The 18,117-nt window shown below is 53.5% G+C and overlaps 6 protein-coding genes across 6 annotated transcripts; 1 reads left to right on the forward strand and 5 right to left on the reverse strand.

Moving 5' to 3' along the window:
* Nucleotides 1-1,104: 1,104 nt before the first annotated feature.
* On the reverse strand, nucleotides 1,105-4,239 carry BBA_02874 (Cytochrome P450 CYP505D4; the record flags this gene model as incomplete). Its single annotated transcript, XM_008597971.1, has 1 exon — nucleotides 1,105-4,239. One exon carries the CDS (start codon nucleotides 4,237-4,239, stop codon nucleotides 1,105-1,107), a length of 3,135 nt encoding a protein of 1,044 aa, XP_008596193.1.
* Nucleotides 4,240-5,133: 894 nt separating this feature from the next.
* BBA_02875 (DNA repair protein MMS21) lies at nucleotides 5,134-6,436 on the reverse strand (the record flags this gene model as incomplete). The annotated part of the gene is made up of 2 exons (XM_008597972.1): nucleotides 5,134-5,319; nucleotides 5,396-6,436. The coding sequence occupies 2 exons, from the start codon at nucleotides 6,434-6,436 to the stop codon at nucleotides 5,134-5,136; spliced, it is 1,227 nt and encodes a 408-aa protein (XP_008596194.1).
* A 1,331-nt stretch (nucleotides 6,437-7,767) lies between these two features.
* On the forward strand, nucleotides 7,768-8,499 carry BBA_02876 (vivid PAS protein VVD; the record flags this gene model as incomplete). Its single annotated transcript, XM_008597973.1, has 3 exons — nucleotides 7,768-7,836; nucleotides 7,898-8,032; nucleotides 8,092-8,499. 3 exons carry the CDS (start codon nucleotides 7,768-7,770, stop codon nucleotides 8,497-8,499), a joined length of 612 nt encoding a protein of 203 aa, XP_008596195.1.
* Nucleotides 8,500-8,890: 391 nt separating this feature from the next.
* On the reverse strand, nucleotides 8,891-10,303 carry BBA_02877 (formamidopyrimidine-DNA glycosylase; the record flags this gene model as incomplete). The annotated part of the gene is made up of 5 exons (XM_008597974.1): nucleotides 8,891-9,849; nucleotides 9,898-9,947; nucleotides 10,002-10,036; nucleotides 10,094-10,233; nucleotides 10,285-10,303. 5 exons carry the CDS (start codon nucleotides 10,301-10,303, stop codon nucleotides 8,891-8,893), a joined length of 1,203 nt encoding a protein of 400 aa, XP_008596196.1.
* A 2,651-nt stretch (nucleotides 10,304-12,954) lies between these two features.
* On the reverse strand, nucleotides 12,955-14,536 carry BBA_02878 (PH domain-containing protein; the record flags this gene model as incomplete). The annotated part of the gene is made up of 2 exons (XM_008597975.1): nucleotides 12,955-14,352; nucleotides 14,447-14,536. 2 exons carry the CDS (start codon nucleotides 14,534-14,536, stop codon nucleotides 12,955-12,957), a joined length of 1,488 nt encoding a protein of 495 aa, XP_008596197.1.
* Nucleotides 14,537-15,921: 1,385 nt separating this feature from the next.
* Nucleotides 15,922-17,303, reverse strand: BBA_02879 (KilA-N domain-containing protein; the record flags this gene model as incomplete). The annotated part of the gene is made up of 3 exons (XM_008597976.1): nucleotides 15,922-15,955; nucleotides 16,011-17,160; nucleotides 17,240-17,303. 3 exons carry the CDS (start codon nucleotides 17,301-17,303, stop codon nucleotides 15,922-15,924), a joined length of 1,248 nt encoding a protein of 415 aa, XP_008596198.1.
* Between the last annotated feature and the right edge of the window lie 814 nt (nucleotides 17,304-18,117).

Raw genomic sequence — 18,117 nt, forward strand, 5'->3', positions numbered from 1 at the left:
GATGTTGCCCCCTTGTCCCCTGCAAGCCCTTGCCCTTGCCCCCTTGCCCTTGCCCCCCTACCTGTTGCCTTCAGCCAGCCCTTCTTTCGGCACTGGATAATTCGGTGCCTCTTACTCTTTTTTTTTTTTCCCCCTTCGGCGTCGGTTGCCTTTTTTAGGCTCCTCGCATTCGATGGGCAGCTAGCTTACTTTTCAGATTTGTACCTACTACATTCTTGGGCAGGAAAGAGGTAGGGGGGGTTTGCCAGATGGCGGCAATCACCGCCATAAGGTGCAAGGCTGCCTGATCGAGGAGGAGGAGGAGGAGGAGGGGGAAAGGGGGTGGCCCAAGTCAGCCAGCCACTCGGCACTGATGAATTACCCTTTTCCATTCTTCATGCTTTTTTTTCGCTTTTCCGACGGCAAATGGACAGGACCAGCAGGGACGATGATGGGATGCAAGAATATCAAGCATCAAACATCAAACATCATACATCATACATAAGCTGGGCTTGTGTGCAGCTGGATGGACCAGCAGGACGCTAGATGCAAGACAAGAAAAGCATCAACATCATAGCTGGGCAAGTGGGTGACAAAAAAGCTGGCCCAATTTCGCCAAGGCATATACAATACTCAGCGAAAGATATATAGGATAGAAAATAGTAGAAAAATTGAAAATTTTTATAAAAGACATGACATATAATTTAGTCACTATAGTTTAATTTGACTATTACTTGAAGTAAATATATATTTTCTAGTGTCTATAGAGAGTTGTTTAAATCTAGGTAGCTAAACTTCAGTACCCTCATTATGGGCCATTTATTTTGTCACCCGCATGCTGGGCTTCGTGTTGCAGCTGGTTGGACATTGGATGCAAGACAAGCAGCAGCATGATGGCTAGACTCAAGTGTATGTGCAGCCCAACCGGCATGCACGGAAGAGAAATCGGCAACACAACACACGCATGCAAGATTGGAGATCCGGAGCAAATCGTCCTTTTATATTGCCGATCTGAAAATACCGCTCAAACTAAACTCCCAACTTCTTTCTTCCATGACGCTTAGAGATGCGAGGGAAAAGAGACGAACAAAAATGAAACACACACACAACACGACAGACACACATCTAGTAGACTTCCAGTACGTAGCGTCCCTCCTCCTTGAGCTTCTCAATCTCCTTTGAGGGGTCAACCTTCTTGCCGGCCGCCTTGGCTTCGGCGGCAATAGCCTCCTGCAAGACGGCCGTCACGTCGGGCACCGGCCACGTCGGCCCGCAGAGGTAGAAGCTGCCTTCGTCCTTGATATAGGCCTGCACAATGTCGCCAATGGTCTGGCGCATGCGGTCTTGAATGTAAATCTTTTGCGGCTGGTCGCGCGAAAAGGCAGCGCCAATGAGCGTCACCACGCCCGCATCCAGGTACGCCTCCCACTCCTCGCCGTATAGGTACTCCTCGCGTTGGTGCCGCGAGCCCAGGTACAGCAGGATTGCGCCAATTTCCTTGCCCTGCGCCTTTTGCATGGCGCGGTACTGCACAAACGCGCGGAACGGCGCGAGGCCCGTGCCCAGCCCGGCCATGATGAGCGGCGCGGTGTCCTTGACCGGAAGCTTCATCACCGACGGCTTGACCGACACGGTCACGGGCGCGCCCGCCGCCAGCCGCGAGAGGTAGCGCGTCGCCTGGCCGTAGCGGGTGCGCCCGCGCGTGTCCACCCAGTCGACGACGACAATCATGAGTGACACCGAGTTGGGAGTAACCGCCTGCGCCGACGCAATGGAGTACTCGCGGCGCTTCAGCGGACTGACAATCTTGATCAGATCGTGAAAGCTGGGGCGCGCCGACGTAAACTCGGTGATAATATCAACGTAGGAGAGCGTGTCGACCTCGGAGCGCTTCTTAAAGTCTTCGGCGCCCGCTTGGCTGCCAAGTGCCTCGAGCTTCTTCTTCTCCGTCTCGTCAGTGGCAAACTCGGCCATGGCCTCGTAGAAGCGCTTGGGCGGCTTGCCGAGGATGTCGACGTTTTGTACGAGAGCCTGGTGCACGGTGCGCAGCTCTGTGACTGCGGGGTCGTCGCGCGAGGGAACCTGGACGAGGTCATCGGCGTTGAGGCCATAGAACTTGATGAATGCCTCGACCTCCTCGACATCGTTTTCGGCGTGGATGCCGAGCGCCTCGCCAATCTTGTAGGTAAGACCGGTAGTGCCGAGGTCAAACTCAATGTGGAAGATGTTGCGGTCGTAGTCCGAAGGCGTGAGGCGGCGATTCTCCTTGACCGTGACGGTGTGGGTAGTGACAGCCAGGTCCGGGCGGACAGCCTCACGGGTGCCGTACGCTTCCTTGAAGACGATACCACGAGCAAGCGTCTGCCAGTCCTGCAGCTGCAGACTATCTACATCCTCATCCTTTGCAAAGGAGACGAAGCTGTTGGGCTGGATGGTGAGAGACAGCTCGTCGGCGATGTCCTCGGTCTCGGCCCAGGTGGTAGAGACCTCGAGCTTGCTCAGGCACTGGTCAACCGCCTCGGCAGCCTGCTCAAGTGTGACATTTTCAGCAGATATGGTCATGTCTTTGGGCGAGACGGAGGGCTGAGCAATTTTGAGGAAAGCAAGCTCAAGGAGAAGTTTGGAGGCGGCGCCGTCCTTCTCAAAGGCAGGAAGAATAGCAGGATCAAGTACAAATGCATCAATATCCTTGTTGACAAGCGTTTTACGGAAAGCAGCCGAGAGGCGCTTCTCAATATCCGCTGCCTTAAAGTCAGGTAGGTTCAGGATGACCTTGCCGCCAGAAGCGACGCTAGCGAGCACATCAACGTCCTTGAGAATCTTCTCATCACCGACGACAATGGCGTCAGCCTCGTTGATGTCGTATGGAGCTTCGAGGGTCTTCTTGGAGACGCGGAGGTCGGAGCGGACAGCGCCGCCTTGGGTGAGGTTATCGTAGATCTCCCGAACGAATACGTTGGAGGTGGACTGCTTGGCAAGAAGAGTGCCGATAACAGCAGGCGAGGCAACGGCAGCAGAACTGTCCAGGTTCCAGAAAGTGTACTGTTCAGCGGTAACAAGCGAGGGAAGCGTTTTGGCCTCGCCTTCGTTGCCAAAGACCTGGTGTAGGGTGTTGACCAAGCCCTGGGGCGTAAGAGTCTGGGCGGCTGTGTACTTGATGTCAAGCACATTGGGCTCCTCGGTGAATTTGCCGGCAAAGGTGACGGCGGTGAGGACATCGCCATATAGGGCAGATTGCGTGGCCTCGTCGTGCAGGGCCGCATCCGTGTTTACCTGGCCAAGGACGGCGACGGTACGGGCCGAGGCGGGGATGGCAGCAAGGAAAGCCTCCTCGATGAAGGGGCGGTAGACGCGGACGTTGACGACGCCAACTTTAGCGCCCTCGATAGCAATCTTGGTCAGGACCTGACGGGCAACTTGGGCCTCGACGCTTCCAAAGGTGACGAGGACTACGTCGGGAGCGTCGTGACCGTGATACTCAAAAGGAGCGTAGACGGTGCCGAGCTCGTCATTGAAGACTTGGAGAAGCTCGACAACCTTGCCGGCGTTGTCGAGGCGAGGGTTCAGCTTACCAGCCTCAGCAGCAAGCTTGGTGTACAGGTCAGCGACGCCGGCCTCGCTGAGAGCGTCAACAACGCGAAGGGTTTCACGGGCGACGCGGACGCCATCGTAGACGTGCAGTGTGGGCAGGACTGTGGCGAGAAGCGTCGCAAAGAGCGACATGTGTTGGGCTTCATACGCCGACGAGGAAGCGACGAGTCCGAGACCCAACTCCTCGGCAAGGCGCAGTGCGCCGTCATAGTTGGCGACGATGCCGTTGGTGGCTGAGTAGTCGGCCGCCGCCACGTGGGCGACAAATGGGCTGGAGACGCTGTAGAGCAGCGAGAGCTGGTCGAGCGTGGCGCGGAGCGCCTGCAGGCTGCCAGAGGAGGCCAGCAGCGTCTGGGGAATGTGGCGCTTGGTCACGTCGAAATCGGGCGAGAAGATGTAGCCGAGAGCGAGAGCACCAGCGCCGACGCGAGTCTGCAGACTCAGAACCTCGGGCGTATACTTGTGAATGTTCTTGCCGCCATCGGCGGCCCAGCACTTCGCGGCGACGTCGAGGTCATATGTCTCGGGCGAGTAAGAGAAGATCTTGTCGGAGAGCTTGTAGGCAATGTGCTGAACGAGCAGCTGGGCCGTGACATACGTTGGGCCAGAGATGTCGCCGATAGACACATGTTGGCCAAAAGGCAGCGTAGAGGAGGGCTGTGCAGACATGACGAATCGCCTTCGACGGTTGCTGGTAATAAGTGTGCGTAGACAGGTCGTCAAGGTTCGAGTCCAGCGCGTCTAAGAACCAGCAATTGTCTGATAGGCACAATGAATGCAGACAGGGTGAGCAGACACGGGAGAACAGACGCAGGGAAGTGAATGAAATGATGAAGACTTCACAAGACAAATAGCATTTGCTCTATTTCAAAGAAGGTGAAAAGAAAAAAAACGGACGGGTCCGCCTCCCCTCGTGCCATAGCGGCAATGCCGAGGGCCCGTCTCGAGCATTGCTAACGCGGGCCAGAATTGCATCAACAAAGGCGTCTTGTTGCGTCGCTTTGGCTGGTCCGGGGCGAAATTGTTGATAGTTTAACAGAATCACGCAATTGCCTTAGACCAAAGGCGGCTTAGCGTCGATGGTGCCACCACCCTTGAGCCTCTTCCGCTGCCTTTTTTGGCCCAATTTTGCTGCATCTTGCGCCGACCGTCCCCGGACCACCGGGTGGTCCCAATTTTCTCTTCCGGATGTGACTCTGATTGGCCCGGGTCGTCGGTCGTTGCTAATACTTGAGCTGCTTGATGACCATAATTCAAACCGAGTTCCGGCATGAGAAAGTCGGCGTGGCGATGGCGGATGATCAATCATCAGAGCTAAAACTGTATTCACAGCTCGTCGCTGTCGTCGTCGCCATATGGTTGTAAAACTGCCTGGCGTACACAAGTCTGTCAGGGGCACAACAACACATGTGACGGCATCGCCGGTTCGTGGCCATATTTCGCGACATACGACAGGGACGTCCTTGACAGCCAAGACTTCTTACCATCATACCGTCGTAGAAAGATAAACTATTGTATGAGTCGGTTGTTGTCATCGCTCGTCCTCGCATTGGGTCCTCCGCCTCACATCTCCTGCTTCGCTCGCTTCCAAGATCTCTGACTGCTGCTCACTTGGTATTCGGCCGACGTATTCGCTTCGTCATCCACATCCATATTACCCAGCTGATTCTGTAATTTTTTGCGCTGTAGCCGTCGTAAAATGGCGTGGTCGAGGTAGAAATCCTCGGCAAAGTTGGCGCTCGTAAAAACCTGCGATGCAGCAGTAAGTTTCGCATATCCAAGAAAGCGGCGAGATACAACTACTACGCCTCCAAATTAAACATACCTGGACGCATCCAGCCTGAGGGCACTGGACTTGACCGCCCGCGGGCAGATAGTTACGAATTGCTTCTTCCTCAAACGTGTGTTTGCATTTCCTGTTGCTGTATGGCTGAACAAATTCTTCTAGCGAGAGCGGGCATCGTAAGCTAGTAACCTCTCGTGCCACGGCAATATCGTCGTCCGAATCGTTGCCGCCGTGATCTGCAGTCAGGCTTCGTCCACGCGCCGCACGGAGAGCCACTGTTGGTAGAATGGGCGCGCCATCAGCGCCAAACCAGCGCGATGCGTCGGGTAGCGGCGGCCCGTCGTCGCCCTCGGCAGCGTCATGCCATAGCTTCCTGAAGTTTGCATATTCATTGTTGACTGAGTAACGCTCCTGGACGCTCAACTGTTCATAGTCGTGCCGTTTGTCGTCCTGCCGCTTGCGGAAAGATTCGAGCGTACTTTGAACGGGAGGGGGTTTGTCGTCTTCATCATCTTCTTCGTGGGGAGGAATCGGGTCACCGTTGGCCTGTGCAATTTCAATGGCCTCTTCGCGTCGGCGCTCCTTTTGCAATTGCCGCGTATTCTGTTCGGCCTGTGCGTTTGTGGCACTGGTATAGAGTTCTCCGATGACCTTGCCCTCATCTTCCAGCGCGAATCGGTGATCAATCAGAAGGCGAAGGCTCACCTCGGCCTCGCGAGATTTAACATCCACTTCGTGAGCGAACTCATCCAAGTGCTGCTCGAGGGCATCCAGATCCTCTTCCCCGTTCTCAGGATCCTTATCTTTGCGGCGGCGCTTCTGCTTGGAAAGATGCTCTCGGCGATCGCGGAGACGCTCTTGAATATCCCCGACAACATTTGCTAGATTTGTGGTACTGGATTTGAGATTTCTGATGTACCTTGTCTGCTTGCGGTCGGTGGATAGCTTCTCGAGAGCATTGCGTGCAGCATCGTCGAGGGGGTACTCGGGAGGCTCATACTCTGGCAGGCCAGAGGGCGCCGGGCTCGCTGTTCGGTTCACAGCAGAGGATTTAGCTCGGCTGACTAGGCGTTGAGGCATTGCGGATGCGCTCTGACGAGGTTGTGCGACTGCTCACGACAAGCTTTGGTGATGAAATGTGATGGAGATCTGACAAGTGGGGAACGCGCCAGGAACACGCGCCACGGTTGCGTGTTGAGGAAGTTGGGGGGGGGGGAGGGGGGGGCGGGGGGCCGCATTGAGGGCAGCGCGTGGAATCGGGCACCTGAAGCGGCTGGCTGAAGGTGAGCACTGAGCAGTGACGTACCTACCTAGGTAGGCACCTGAATTTAGGAAGTAACCCTGAAACCCCGCCACCCCGCCGTCAGCAAGAGTCTACCAATCTAGTTACCTACGTAGTTGCCTAGGTAGGTACTGATATCTCATGAACTTACAGCCGCCCTATCGTGGCTGTCTTGCCTGTGAACGGGTGGCGGAAAAGACCTTGAATAAGCAAGTCACTTGACATTACAATACTCCCAATTAGTAGATACCTTACGTACCAATTAATTGAGCCTCGCACAACGTCTGATTGCCCACAAATTTCCTTTATTACAATCGATGCAAAGACGCCTCGAATCACTACCAGATGATTCCATAGGCCACCTACTTCATGTATGACCTGATTTAAAGACACATCACGGCGGGCTACTCTGACGCCGTCATTGCCCACAATAGCTAGCTTGGCGGACAGCGAGGCTGGGCTGGGCTGGCCCGTCCCCGGTAACACAGCGTCGCTGCAGGCTGCAGTCAAGATGTGACCGAAAAGATCGATGTCTTTGCAAAATGTCGATTTCCTGCTGTGGTTCGTGCCGCAGTTCTGGGCCACCCTTTTCCTCTGCCTGACACTAGACTGGCCCTGCCGTGCCTTGCGTAGATGTCGCCCAGACCGATCGTCCGTCGGTGGTCGAGATGGCCAACAAATGCGGCCCCACCCTTAGGTCCGTCTCGATCGCGGTTTCAGAGGACCATCCACTGCAATCGGGCGGCTTGCCCTCTGACTTCGGCCGCATTTCTTGCGCCCCGCCCCGAAAAAAAAAAAGGCTTGGATGTTTTGGGCCAAGCAGGAAGCCGCTCCGGGTGCACAATTCTTGACCCATCAGTCTTCCGTCGTCGATATGCAAATGCTAGTGCCTCGTCGGGATCGTGGATTTGCATTTGCACCACGTTGCCCACCATGGCCGTATATCATACAGTACCCGCTTGATGCTAGTACGCCTGCTGGGTGCTTACAAGTTGCTGGCATCTCAAGCCAACCCACAACTTGATTCTGACACTGTTACTTCGTATTCTCTTTTACAGGCTCGTTTTCGTCTCTCAAAAACCAGTCAGTTGCTTTACTCTATCAACGCTGCAAATCAAAGCTCAACATCATGTTTGAGATTCCGAGAGCCGGCATCACTGTGCCTAGCATGAACCCGTGGGAAACCCGTGCCATGGCGGTAAATGGCCCAACAGACCTCATAGACTTTTACCCTCTTGTATTCTAACTTGAACTTGTAGCATAATTTCCCGGCCGAGTCTCCATCTGGTGCTGAACAGAAGCAAAACCTTCGCTCTCGCTTCGAGTCTCGACAGGATCCCATCATCTACCCCGGCCTCTACGCCCCTAGTGGGATAGACATCATGACGGTCTTGGTACGTTTCAGTCACTCAAGGCATGCTTCTTCATACGGACACCGCTGATCGTTGCTCAGTTTAGTGTATTGGCTCGTCCGGATCCCAAGATCGATCTGGGACCTGTAGATTGTTCTGCGGCACTGACCGTCAGCAACCTCGATCTTCCTGGTAGTCCCATCATCTACGCAAATGATGCCTTTGCCAAGTTGACTGGCTACACCGTCAAGGAAGTCTTGGGCAGAGATGTCCGGTTCCTACACACACCCCAAAGCGTATGCCTTGCGGCAGAACCTCTCCTCGACCAACACATCGCTGCGATCCAGGAACTAGAACAAGCAACAGCCTCTCGAGACGAAATCCAGCTCTCCATTGCCAACTACAAGAAGAATGGTGAAAAGTTCACAAATCTTCTCAGCATGATACCGATTCGCCTGCCTGACGACAAGACACAATACTCTGTTGGCTTCCATGGGGCCATGGACTGATCCAACGTCTACCATCGCCAACCTTGTCCAAATCCTCTTCTTCAAACCACACTATCTGCATTCAGCTTGAAAATACAGCATTACGAACAGCGTTTTTGTTTTCATAGAACTACGGCCTGGCTTTGAGAGTTCTTATTATACCCCAGTTGTTTAGAGCTTGCCTGCTCAATGCCCGGAGAATACCAGTTGCTCCTTGGCCCTTGACTGAACAGTGAAGCTACGGTTTTTATACCTCTCCGCAATACACGATGCGGAAATACTGGTTTGCTTTAGATGCTGACAGTACGCAATGTATATACATTACAAAGATGAAACAGTTAGAATTAGTCGACTGCTGGCTCAGTCGTCTCCATCAAGCATCGATCATTATTGTATCCAGTGATGTGAATGCTTAATTTCTGAGCCTCGCCGACCGACGTCTGCCGCCACCATCATCATCCGCTTCAACCTTTGTCTTTTTGTTTTTGCTAGTCTTGCTGCTTGCGGCGTGCGGCCGCTTGCCCTTCGCTGGTGTATCCTCCTTCTCCTCTAATTTAACAGCTTTGCCCATTGATTTGCGGGCTTTTACTACCGGCGTCTTTTCCCCGTTGGCTTCTGCCGTGGCGAGCGTGCCTGCCAACTTTCGACCCTTTGCCGGCGGCGCTTTTTCTTCAACGGTCTCTTCTTTGACAAGAGGCTCCGTTTTGGCGTTGCCTGCCACTCGGCCCGTCTTCTTCTGAATTGCCGGCGCGAAGCAGCTGGTACGGCCGCCAACTGTGATAAATGATAGCTTCTCACCGTTGGGGAGTTTGGATGATGAGCCCTTGCTGCCCTTGCCCCAGCGGTGGTTGAACAGCCAGTGCTCTGGGAACTCATCGGAATCGCCGAGCTTCTCCACGGCCAAATTGCAGACGTAGCAGATTGATTCGTAGATCTTCTTGATCTCACTATCACTGAAATCGTCGCAGTACTGCTCAGGATGCACTCTGGCGTGGTACAGGGTCTCGTCAGCAACCCAGTTGCCGATGCCACTGATCATGCTCTGGTCGAGGAGTAGTGCCTTGATGGGAACATGGCGCGAGGTCATTTTACCACGCAAATACTCCTCTGTGAAACGATCCTTGTCCACAACGGGGTCGGGCCCGTTCTCAACAAGCGGTGAGTGTTTTCGAATGTCGACTCCTGGGCAATTCAGCAATCTGACTCGTCCAAACCGACGAGGGTCTGTAAACGCAATCTCTACAGGAAGCTTTTCGTCTGTTGTGATGTGAAACTTCCAGAACTTTGGAGGCCAAACAGTGTACTCGCTATCTTCCATCTTTTTGAAGTAGTTGGTGTATGCTGTCTTGTCATTTTTGACGTGAATCCAACCTTGGACGAATCAGTCACATGGAGGCTTGTGAAGGACTACAAACATACCAGTCATGCCGAAATGCATCACCAAATGCGGAGGCTGCTCTAGCGTTATCCTAGCAAATTGTTGGTGAATTGGTGGACGAACATGGATCCATAGTCTGGCTTACCAAAAGTATTTGCCTTGCGTGCCGGCGGACACGACCTACAGTCTGATCAGCATTCAATGATGCATTTTACCCAAAAGGACAAAGAGCCATACTTTCTTGCCTGTAAGTGCGGCCGCTACCGCAGCACCTGTGGTGCCGACTTTGCCAAACACATTGGCATCGTCAATGGCCTCGGCGGAAGCAATGCGCTTACCAACGAGGTGAATGCGCAAGAAATGGACTGCTCGTGCGACTAGTAGAAACATTTAGCATTTAAACCAGCAAGGTGGAACATTTGACATACTCTCAGCGATCTCAGGCATATTAAGTATATTTTTTTGACAAATGATTATGCAATAGTGAAAGCAACAGCGGCAACCAATCGTCACGCAAGACGCGTGCGACTGCCCCTGCACGTTCCACGCTCCTGGCACCAAACTTCACGGCCGCCGCGGCTGAGCCACGAAATCTCGTGACGCGCTTACATAACCCTGTAAGAGCTCCACCAAAAAAATCGACTTTTTATATCCTTTTGAGTTTTTGCTGGGAGCATGTTTTCTTCCCACCACATCACCATGATTCTGGAAGCAGAAAAAGACTTTTGGTAAGTCTCAGGATGGTCAATGTGCCTCGCATTGAGCATTGCTTCCCCCAATCTTCCTGATGACACGATGAAATCACAAACTAGAGTCTTTGACCACTTTGGAATGAAACCTCTTTTCACACATCAGTCTGAAAGACGAACCACGCATCGCGCTGCTTCGACCTATGGTCGACATGACGAGCTTCGAGCTAACCGCATTGGCAGGTTCACGTCTGCGTGAAAATGCACCGGATATATGATGGGCTCCAGTTCAACTGTGAACTGTGATGGTCAGCATAATTTGAAATGGTACGTCTGCACGCAACCTTTTTTTCTTTTCGCACTCTGTTATGATGATCAATTCGTAAACAATATACGCTGGAAATTACCGGCTGAGATCTTTCCTTGAAGATATTAAATGGCTATGTCTGACGCACATCGCAACTACTCTTTTTTACTGCAAATCATTCTCCAAGCTTGCCTGCTAACTGTTGCCAAAGATTAATAGGCAAGGTACGAACCAAGCACAGACAATCCAGCATCGTCGGCATATCCTCGTTGAATGATGAAGCGGCACTGGGCTCTGAAAATATACACATGAGCAAGACAAGCCACTTTGCGGCAGGCCTAGAAAACCTCGCCCACTGACTTCAAACACACCCCTTTCGCGTCTTGAGCATGCTGTGGTCGGGCTGTCATGCTAACTCGCTTGGCAGTGTCTTTGTAATACGATGATGAGATGAGTTGGTATTCTGTGAATCCAAAAGGTACGTGCTTGCTTCTATGCAAACAAATTTTCTCTCTATGATGAAACAGATGACGAGTCTTATTCGAGTTTTCGATGCAGACACTATCTTTTTTTATACCATTCATGCTTTACCTGACCTATCCCCCCCTATTACTTCTTCGTGTAAGACATTTTGTTTAGAACAACGGCTGACACAAGAATCAGATGTAGTGTTTTCGAAAGGGTTAGTCTTAACGCCTACCTCACCTCCTACCTCCATCCTGTATGATGAACAAGAATGAAAATGACAAGCATATGTCCGAGCTCACGCTGCGAAGACAAACTCATTCGACGTCTGATTGCAGAAGCCATCTACCCTTCGCTACGATGCTTTGGCAGAGCCCACAGCTAACTTGCCTCATTTGTTCAGTCTCTCTTGTTGAACGAACTACTTGAGACGGCAATGCCCGTAGCCTTGTAAAGGTTAGTTCCATTCTCTTTTCGACTGCCCTCCCCACTGCTTAAAATGATGCTACAATTATCACGACGGTCAACGTAGCCAATTGGCATTGACGATATCGCCTGTGACAAGGCACTTGTCTGAAATTTTCGCAGCTATTAACCCTTTCTGTTGCTACCTTGGGAAGAAGCATACGCTGACTCTTTCCAGATCTTCCAGATGAACCCCAAAATACGTAGATCACGCTCCGGCTTGTAGTCAAAGCCAAATTCAAAACGACTCAACGCGTTACTAACGGCAAGGTGCCCCGCTAGAATTGTTGTCGGGCAATGAGAGGCTGCCTATCTGCCAGCTTCGCTCTGCTCTCGCATTTTCTTCATACACTACCGACGCATCACCATGCGCTCGCTTGTAGAGCTCGAAATAACTAGTTTTTCGAATACAGAAGACACCTTTGATGCACTCCTAGACTTTCTCTATCCACAGTGACATGCAGTACGCAGAACTTTTAACCGCAAGTGATAACGGTAGCCTCAAGAGCATCGTGCGTTTGCGCCGAGTAACCTCGTCGTGAAGCTAGCTCTCTTGGAAAGCCACAACGTCAACTCAACAAGATCAACAGGGTGCCTTTTCAGGGGTAATGTTTTGTTGTCATTACGGTCACTTTTATCATATGCAAATTCTCAAGCGTCATCACAACCATGACCCGCGACCAACCTCCGCAATTCCTCTGCAATTCGGCTATATTCCCGCCGTAAATTTGGCCTTGAGAAGATTGAACGAATCATTGCCACCCGAAGCGAGAAGGGCAGCTCAACTTTAGAGCAGATTGCACGCGATACCAAGAGCGAATACCCTGGAGTTTTGATCAACGGATCGGATGTGTGCTATATCCAGTGAGGCCTCGACAGCCTACCCTACGCAACCCACAAATTTCAGGGTTTCTTCCAGACTCGAAGATTTTTAACATGCACAATCCAACATATCTATCAAGTTCGCAGTCTAAGCCACACTGCATATGTTGTTATAATCAGCATGTAAAATTGCCGTGATGTTCTAATATTGATGAAACTGAACCCGAAAAGCAACGCTCGTATATTAGGGGGTGATGTTTACACCAGTAATGTGCGCATTTCATGTTTGGCATGGCAATCCATTCTGACCGATATGTTCTTCTCCTTTTGCTCTTCATAATCTCCCCGCCTCAGGATAGGTCGGGCTGAGCGACCTTTTTCTCGTCATATGGCACCGCTGCCGCGGCCGCAGGCTTAGTCGACGCGCCCGAGACGCTGCGCATGCTCTGGGCAGCTCCAGAGGCGCTTCTCGTGACGCCAATCTCCTGGTCCGGGTGCAGAGCAGACTTGCCGGGTTCGACGGGCGAGTTGAGGGGGAGCGCGTCGTCCTTGGGGCTAATTGACGCGGGCGAGCTCGGCGACACGGGCGAGTTGGGCTCAGCGGGCCCGGTGGCGCCGCAGACGCCCTGGACGACCTGGAACCACTTTTGCGCGTCGGCGGCGGTGTGGGCCTTGAAGGCAAACTCGGAGTTGCCGGTGAGCTTGCTGGAGAGAGTCTTGCTGCGGTCTTTGCCTTTGATGTTGAACTTTTCGCCGCTGGGGGCGCCAATGACGGCGTCGGGCAGGTAGATGCTGAGCTCGGGTTTAGGATCCTGGCGCGCGTCGTCCGAGTCCTTGAACTCGTGGAGGAAGCGCGCGGGGGTGACGACGTAGTAGCCCGTCGAGTAGCCAAAGGAAAGCTTGTTGCGCGACTTGCGCTCGAGTGAGCCCTCGATAAGAGGCTTGGTGGCGGCGTGATCCATGTTGGGGAAGGAGATGGCGTCGACGGAGCGCGCGGGGTCGTCCGGGTTGGCGAGGCGGTCGGAGCAGCGCGTGGCAAAGTTGGCCCATTCGAAGCCCTTGGGCACGCACTGGATGGTGCCGAGGATATCGTTGTGCAGCGCGCGGATCTTATCCGCCTGGCCGCCGCTGAGCTGGACAAAGCCGGCCATGGCCTCTTGCAGCACCTCGATGATGTGGGCCTCGAACATTTCAAAGTTGTTTTGCACAGAAATGAGGTCGTTTGTGTGGTTGTTCTCAGCGATGACCTGGTTAGACAGGCGGTGCAGGACGCCGCGATAGATGACGTAGGGGTCGTCCGCGCCGGCGATGCGGCCTCCGGCGGCGTCATACGAGGCCGTCTGCTGTCCGAGCAGCTCAATGTGCTTCTGCGTCGTGTTGCGCAGCTTCTCCACCTCGCGCGCGCCCGAGTTGGCGCCCGACTCGAGCTCCTTGGCCTTGTGCTTGATCTCCTTGTGCAGGCGCTCGAGAATGGGCAGCACCGACCCCTTGATGCTCTTCTCCGTCTCGAGGTTGGTGTTGATCATGGCCTGCGTGTTGGCCCGCAGGTTCTCAAAGAAGCCCGCGACGCCCCCGAGCGACTGGTCAAAGTGGTGGCCCTCGCGCAGCGGGTTGGAGATTGTCTTGAGCACCTTTTCGTACTCCTTGGCGTGCCGCCCGTGAAGCTTCTCCACGGCCGAAACGTAGTCCTCGAGGTATCCGATGGCGTGCTTCCACGCCTGGAGGCGCTCGGCGAGCAGGCCGGCAGTCTGCGGGTGGGAGAAATTTATATGTTAGCGGCGCCTCCCCTTCCCCCCCGGTTTAGGGGATTCTGATGTGTAGGCGAGCAGAAGGGAGACGTACGGTTGTGGGATCTGTGCCGGGGACGGCATCCTCGGAACTCAGGCCGGTAGCGGTGCGCGACGGCAGTGCGGTCGAGGTGGGGGAAGCCATGGTCGCTGCACTATATATCGATGAGGAGATGTATTTGGTGGGCGTTGTCAGTTTCCGATAGGTTCGATGGCAGGTATGTCGCAAGAAGAAAAGAATGGAAATACAGATTCGGGAAGAGGAGAGATGTTGCAAATCCGAATGCTGGCGAGGGGAAGTGAGGAGAGAGCTTGGGGGAAGGAAAGTTGAATAATTTCCCAGTCAGAGGGGCTGCCTTGGCGGAGAGTAGCGACTAATTGTCGCGCCACACCTTCAAAGCCGACACAACGGGGAGGGAAACCAAAGGCGGACCCTTTTCGCTCCAAAAAAGACTAAAAAAAACTTGATTTTGGACACTGATTGTAACGACCAGTGTGCCATCGTGGACCAGGCCCGCAATCGCACTACCTATTCACACTATTCTTGTTTCTGCTTGTGTGCTTGCTGCTGTAACCCCTCCCTCCCCGTATCCGTGTGCATGAAGAGAATGATTCGGTGTCTTGACGGGACGAGACCGTGATCGACCGCGCCGCTGGATTCGTCTCCTGCCCTGAGCAGAAAAGCTGACTTTCTTTGCTCTCCATTTGTTGCTCTCCTTCTGGCTCCGTCTTTGCTGTCGTAGCGTAAATGTTGTGTGTGGCGTTATCCAAGCGCAAATCAAACTTGAGACACCGAAAGCCTAATCGGGAACCGCACTGTAGTGACACGAAAAAACAAGCAAATCGCGACATGTAAGTTTGCCTGTTTCTAGAAGCTCGATGAGCGCAGTTTGCACGAAATGACACTGCTTCGCTCGACATTGCATCTTCTTTGTGATCTCGAATGACTTGAGTCGGGGCTGATCTTGTCTCGCTGTCGCATCACTACTCGCAGGAGAGCCGAGTCACTGCTATGACGTCAAAGGCATGAATTATCTCAACATTACACGTCTATCACTAAAAACAGTCTGTCGACTCGTTCAAAAAGCTACAACATAAAACCCATCAGCGGGAGGTCAAGCTCCACAGTCAAAGGGGGGGTATTTTTCCTTCATCTCGCTCTGTGAATATCCTTAGCAAAGCCAAAACCTCAATAACCACAATACACAGAAAGAGAGTAGGGCAAGGGCAAGGGCAGGGGTAATAAACAATAATCCAAAAGAAAACCGAGAAATGTTGGCCGAAGGCAAAAAATAAAAAAAAGAACCATGTAAGCAGAACAACGACAACACCGAAAACGCAGCCACGTAATAACATGAATAGTATAATGAGCCGCGTCTCCATGTTTTCCTTTCCTCCCATCCCAGTCTTCAATCTCTTTCGAGATGCAATTGCCGTCCTCCGTGAGCAACCTGCTCAAAGGAGCCAAATCCCAATTTTCCATTCTTTCCATCTCCTTTGTCCTTACAAATCGAAACATCTTCTTCCTCATTACAAAAAGTTGACTAGCCAAGGGACCAGGGCGCTTTGCATTTGTTAGCGATTTTATCAGTGATATCAACATCATCAGTCCGACTTACCCAACAGCAACAGTAGCTCCAATTCCAATAAAGGCTCTGTTTCTAACTCTGTCCTTGCGCACCTCGGCATCAGTCTTGGCCTTTTTCGAGCGCGGTTGCGATTCTTTCGACTCGGCATCAGCTTTCTTATCGGCGCCCTCTTCGGTCTCCATGTCCGTAGCCTTGCGCTTGCCCTTCTTCGACTCCGTCTTGGCGCCCGACTTTGCAGCGGCAGCCTTGTCGGCTTCCTTGGCGGACTCGACCTGCGCTTTGGCCTCGGCCATCATGGCGGCAATTTCTTCCGCGCTTGGGGGCTGACCGGCTGTAGGCAGTGGAACCTCGACCTCGGTGACCGTTTGCTTCTTGTCGCTGTGCTTGGCGCCCTTGACGGGCTCCTCAATAACGTGGAGCTTAGCCGTCTCGTCTTCGGACGCGACGGGCTGCAAAACCACGGTGGGTTCGAAATCGGCGGCCTGGGGAACGGAAGACTCAGAGTCGCCGTTGACGGAAGCTGCAGCCTCCTTCTCGGCAGCGAGCCTTGAGGCTTTGGAGCTTCGCTTGCGGGGAGAGGCGGGTGTCTTCCTGAGGCTGGCTTTGGCGGGGCTGGCGGAGCGTCGCGAGCGTCTCGAGGCACTGCCGGCGGCAGAAGTGGCGGGGGTCAGCAGAGGCTGGGTGGCCTTGGCCAGATCAAATTTGGGAGGAGCCGAGATCTTGCGGGTGGGAGAAGAAGTAATTGAGTCGTTGCTCTGCGAGATGGTGATTCTGGCAGGGTCGAGCAGGGCGCGAATCCACGCAGAGATCTGGTACTCCTCGGCGAGAGCCAGAGCCTGCTCGGGAGGGATCCAGATGTTACCAGCAGTCTCCTCGGGGCTAGTGGTCGGGAGGGACTTGATGTACTTGCGCTCGGCCTCCTCGTCAGTGGCCTCGGCGTAAGGGAAGGTAGCCTTAAACATGCCCGTGGCGGAAACATAACCGTCAAAGCTGCGGCGCATGAGGAAGTAGCTGTTGGGACTCGACTTGAAGATGCCTGACACGATTCCCTTTTGCATGGGGGCACGAAGGTGGGCATAGTCGAAGAAACCGAGGGTGGTAGCGTCGGCATCTTCGTTGCCAGCTATCTTGGGAGTCAGCTTGGTTTGCCCGAGACGACGGCGTGAGACGAGATCAGAGTCTGGAAATGAATCAAAGATTAGCAGTCGGTTGCTGGGCAAGTTGAGGTCGCTGGGGTAAGCGACGGGGTAGCGACCAACATTCGGGAATGTCCTCCATCATGAGCGGGTTGCGCTTGGCGGGAAGAGTTCGTGTAGAGGCCATTGCGACGGAGCAGTCTCGCAACGAGATTCAACAGTAGAACTCTCGGGGTCGCAAGCGTGATAGAAATGGGCAGAGGAGCCGGGTGCCTGCAGATCAAGAGGACGAGACGAAAGGATTAGTCGCAATGCTGGGTGGAGGATGCGCGCGCGTTCGCGTTTCGCAACGAGAACGTGACAAACGGCAGCGAACCGGTTGCTTGCCACGTCGAAGCAGAGATGAGAATAAGTTAAGCGTTGATGGCGTACAGTTTAAGAAGAAGACGAAAACGGGTGTGGCAGCGAGGAGCAAGGCAAAAGAAGAGGCCAGGTGAGCTCAACGCGATTTAACCGGGGCGCGACGACAAGGCAGTACCTAAAGATGTCGCGCGCAAGAGAAGAATGAAAAAAGGCCGAATGGGAAACAGAGCAAAAAAGCAATCCGCCAATGGACCAAGTAAGAAAGACTGGGGGAAGAGATGAAAAAGAAGCAAAAGTGGCCGAACGCGGGAGATGGGTGATGCGACGCCGTCGACGGGGTGTAGACGAGAAACACTGAAGGAGAAGGTCAAGGAAAAGGTTCGCGATGGCGGGTTCGGGGGGGGACCAGGCGAACCAGTTGCCAGAGAGAAAGAGAGCCAAGGGCGGGCCTTGGCCAACTGGCGTAGGAGTTGACTGAGTGGGCTGAACGACAGGCGTGGATACCTATCTGTGCTGAGGACACGGCAGGCGAGACGAGGTACCGTGTGTCGCAAGCAGCCAAGCAGCCAAGCAGCGCAAGTCTGCACCTGAGGCTCGCTGCCCAAAGAGGACCAGCCAGTGACTGCGACCATTTCATT

This window comes from Beauveria bassiana, assembly GCF_000280675.1.
Source record: "Beauveria bassiana ARSEF 2860 unplaced genomic scaffold BBA_S00006, whole genome shotgun sequence".
NCBI classification, from domain to species: Eukaryota; Fungi; Ascomycota; class Sordariomycetes; order Hypocreales; family Cordycipitaceae; genus Beauveria; species Beauveria bassiana.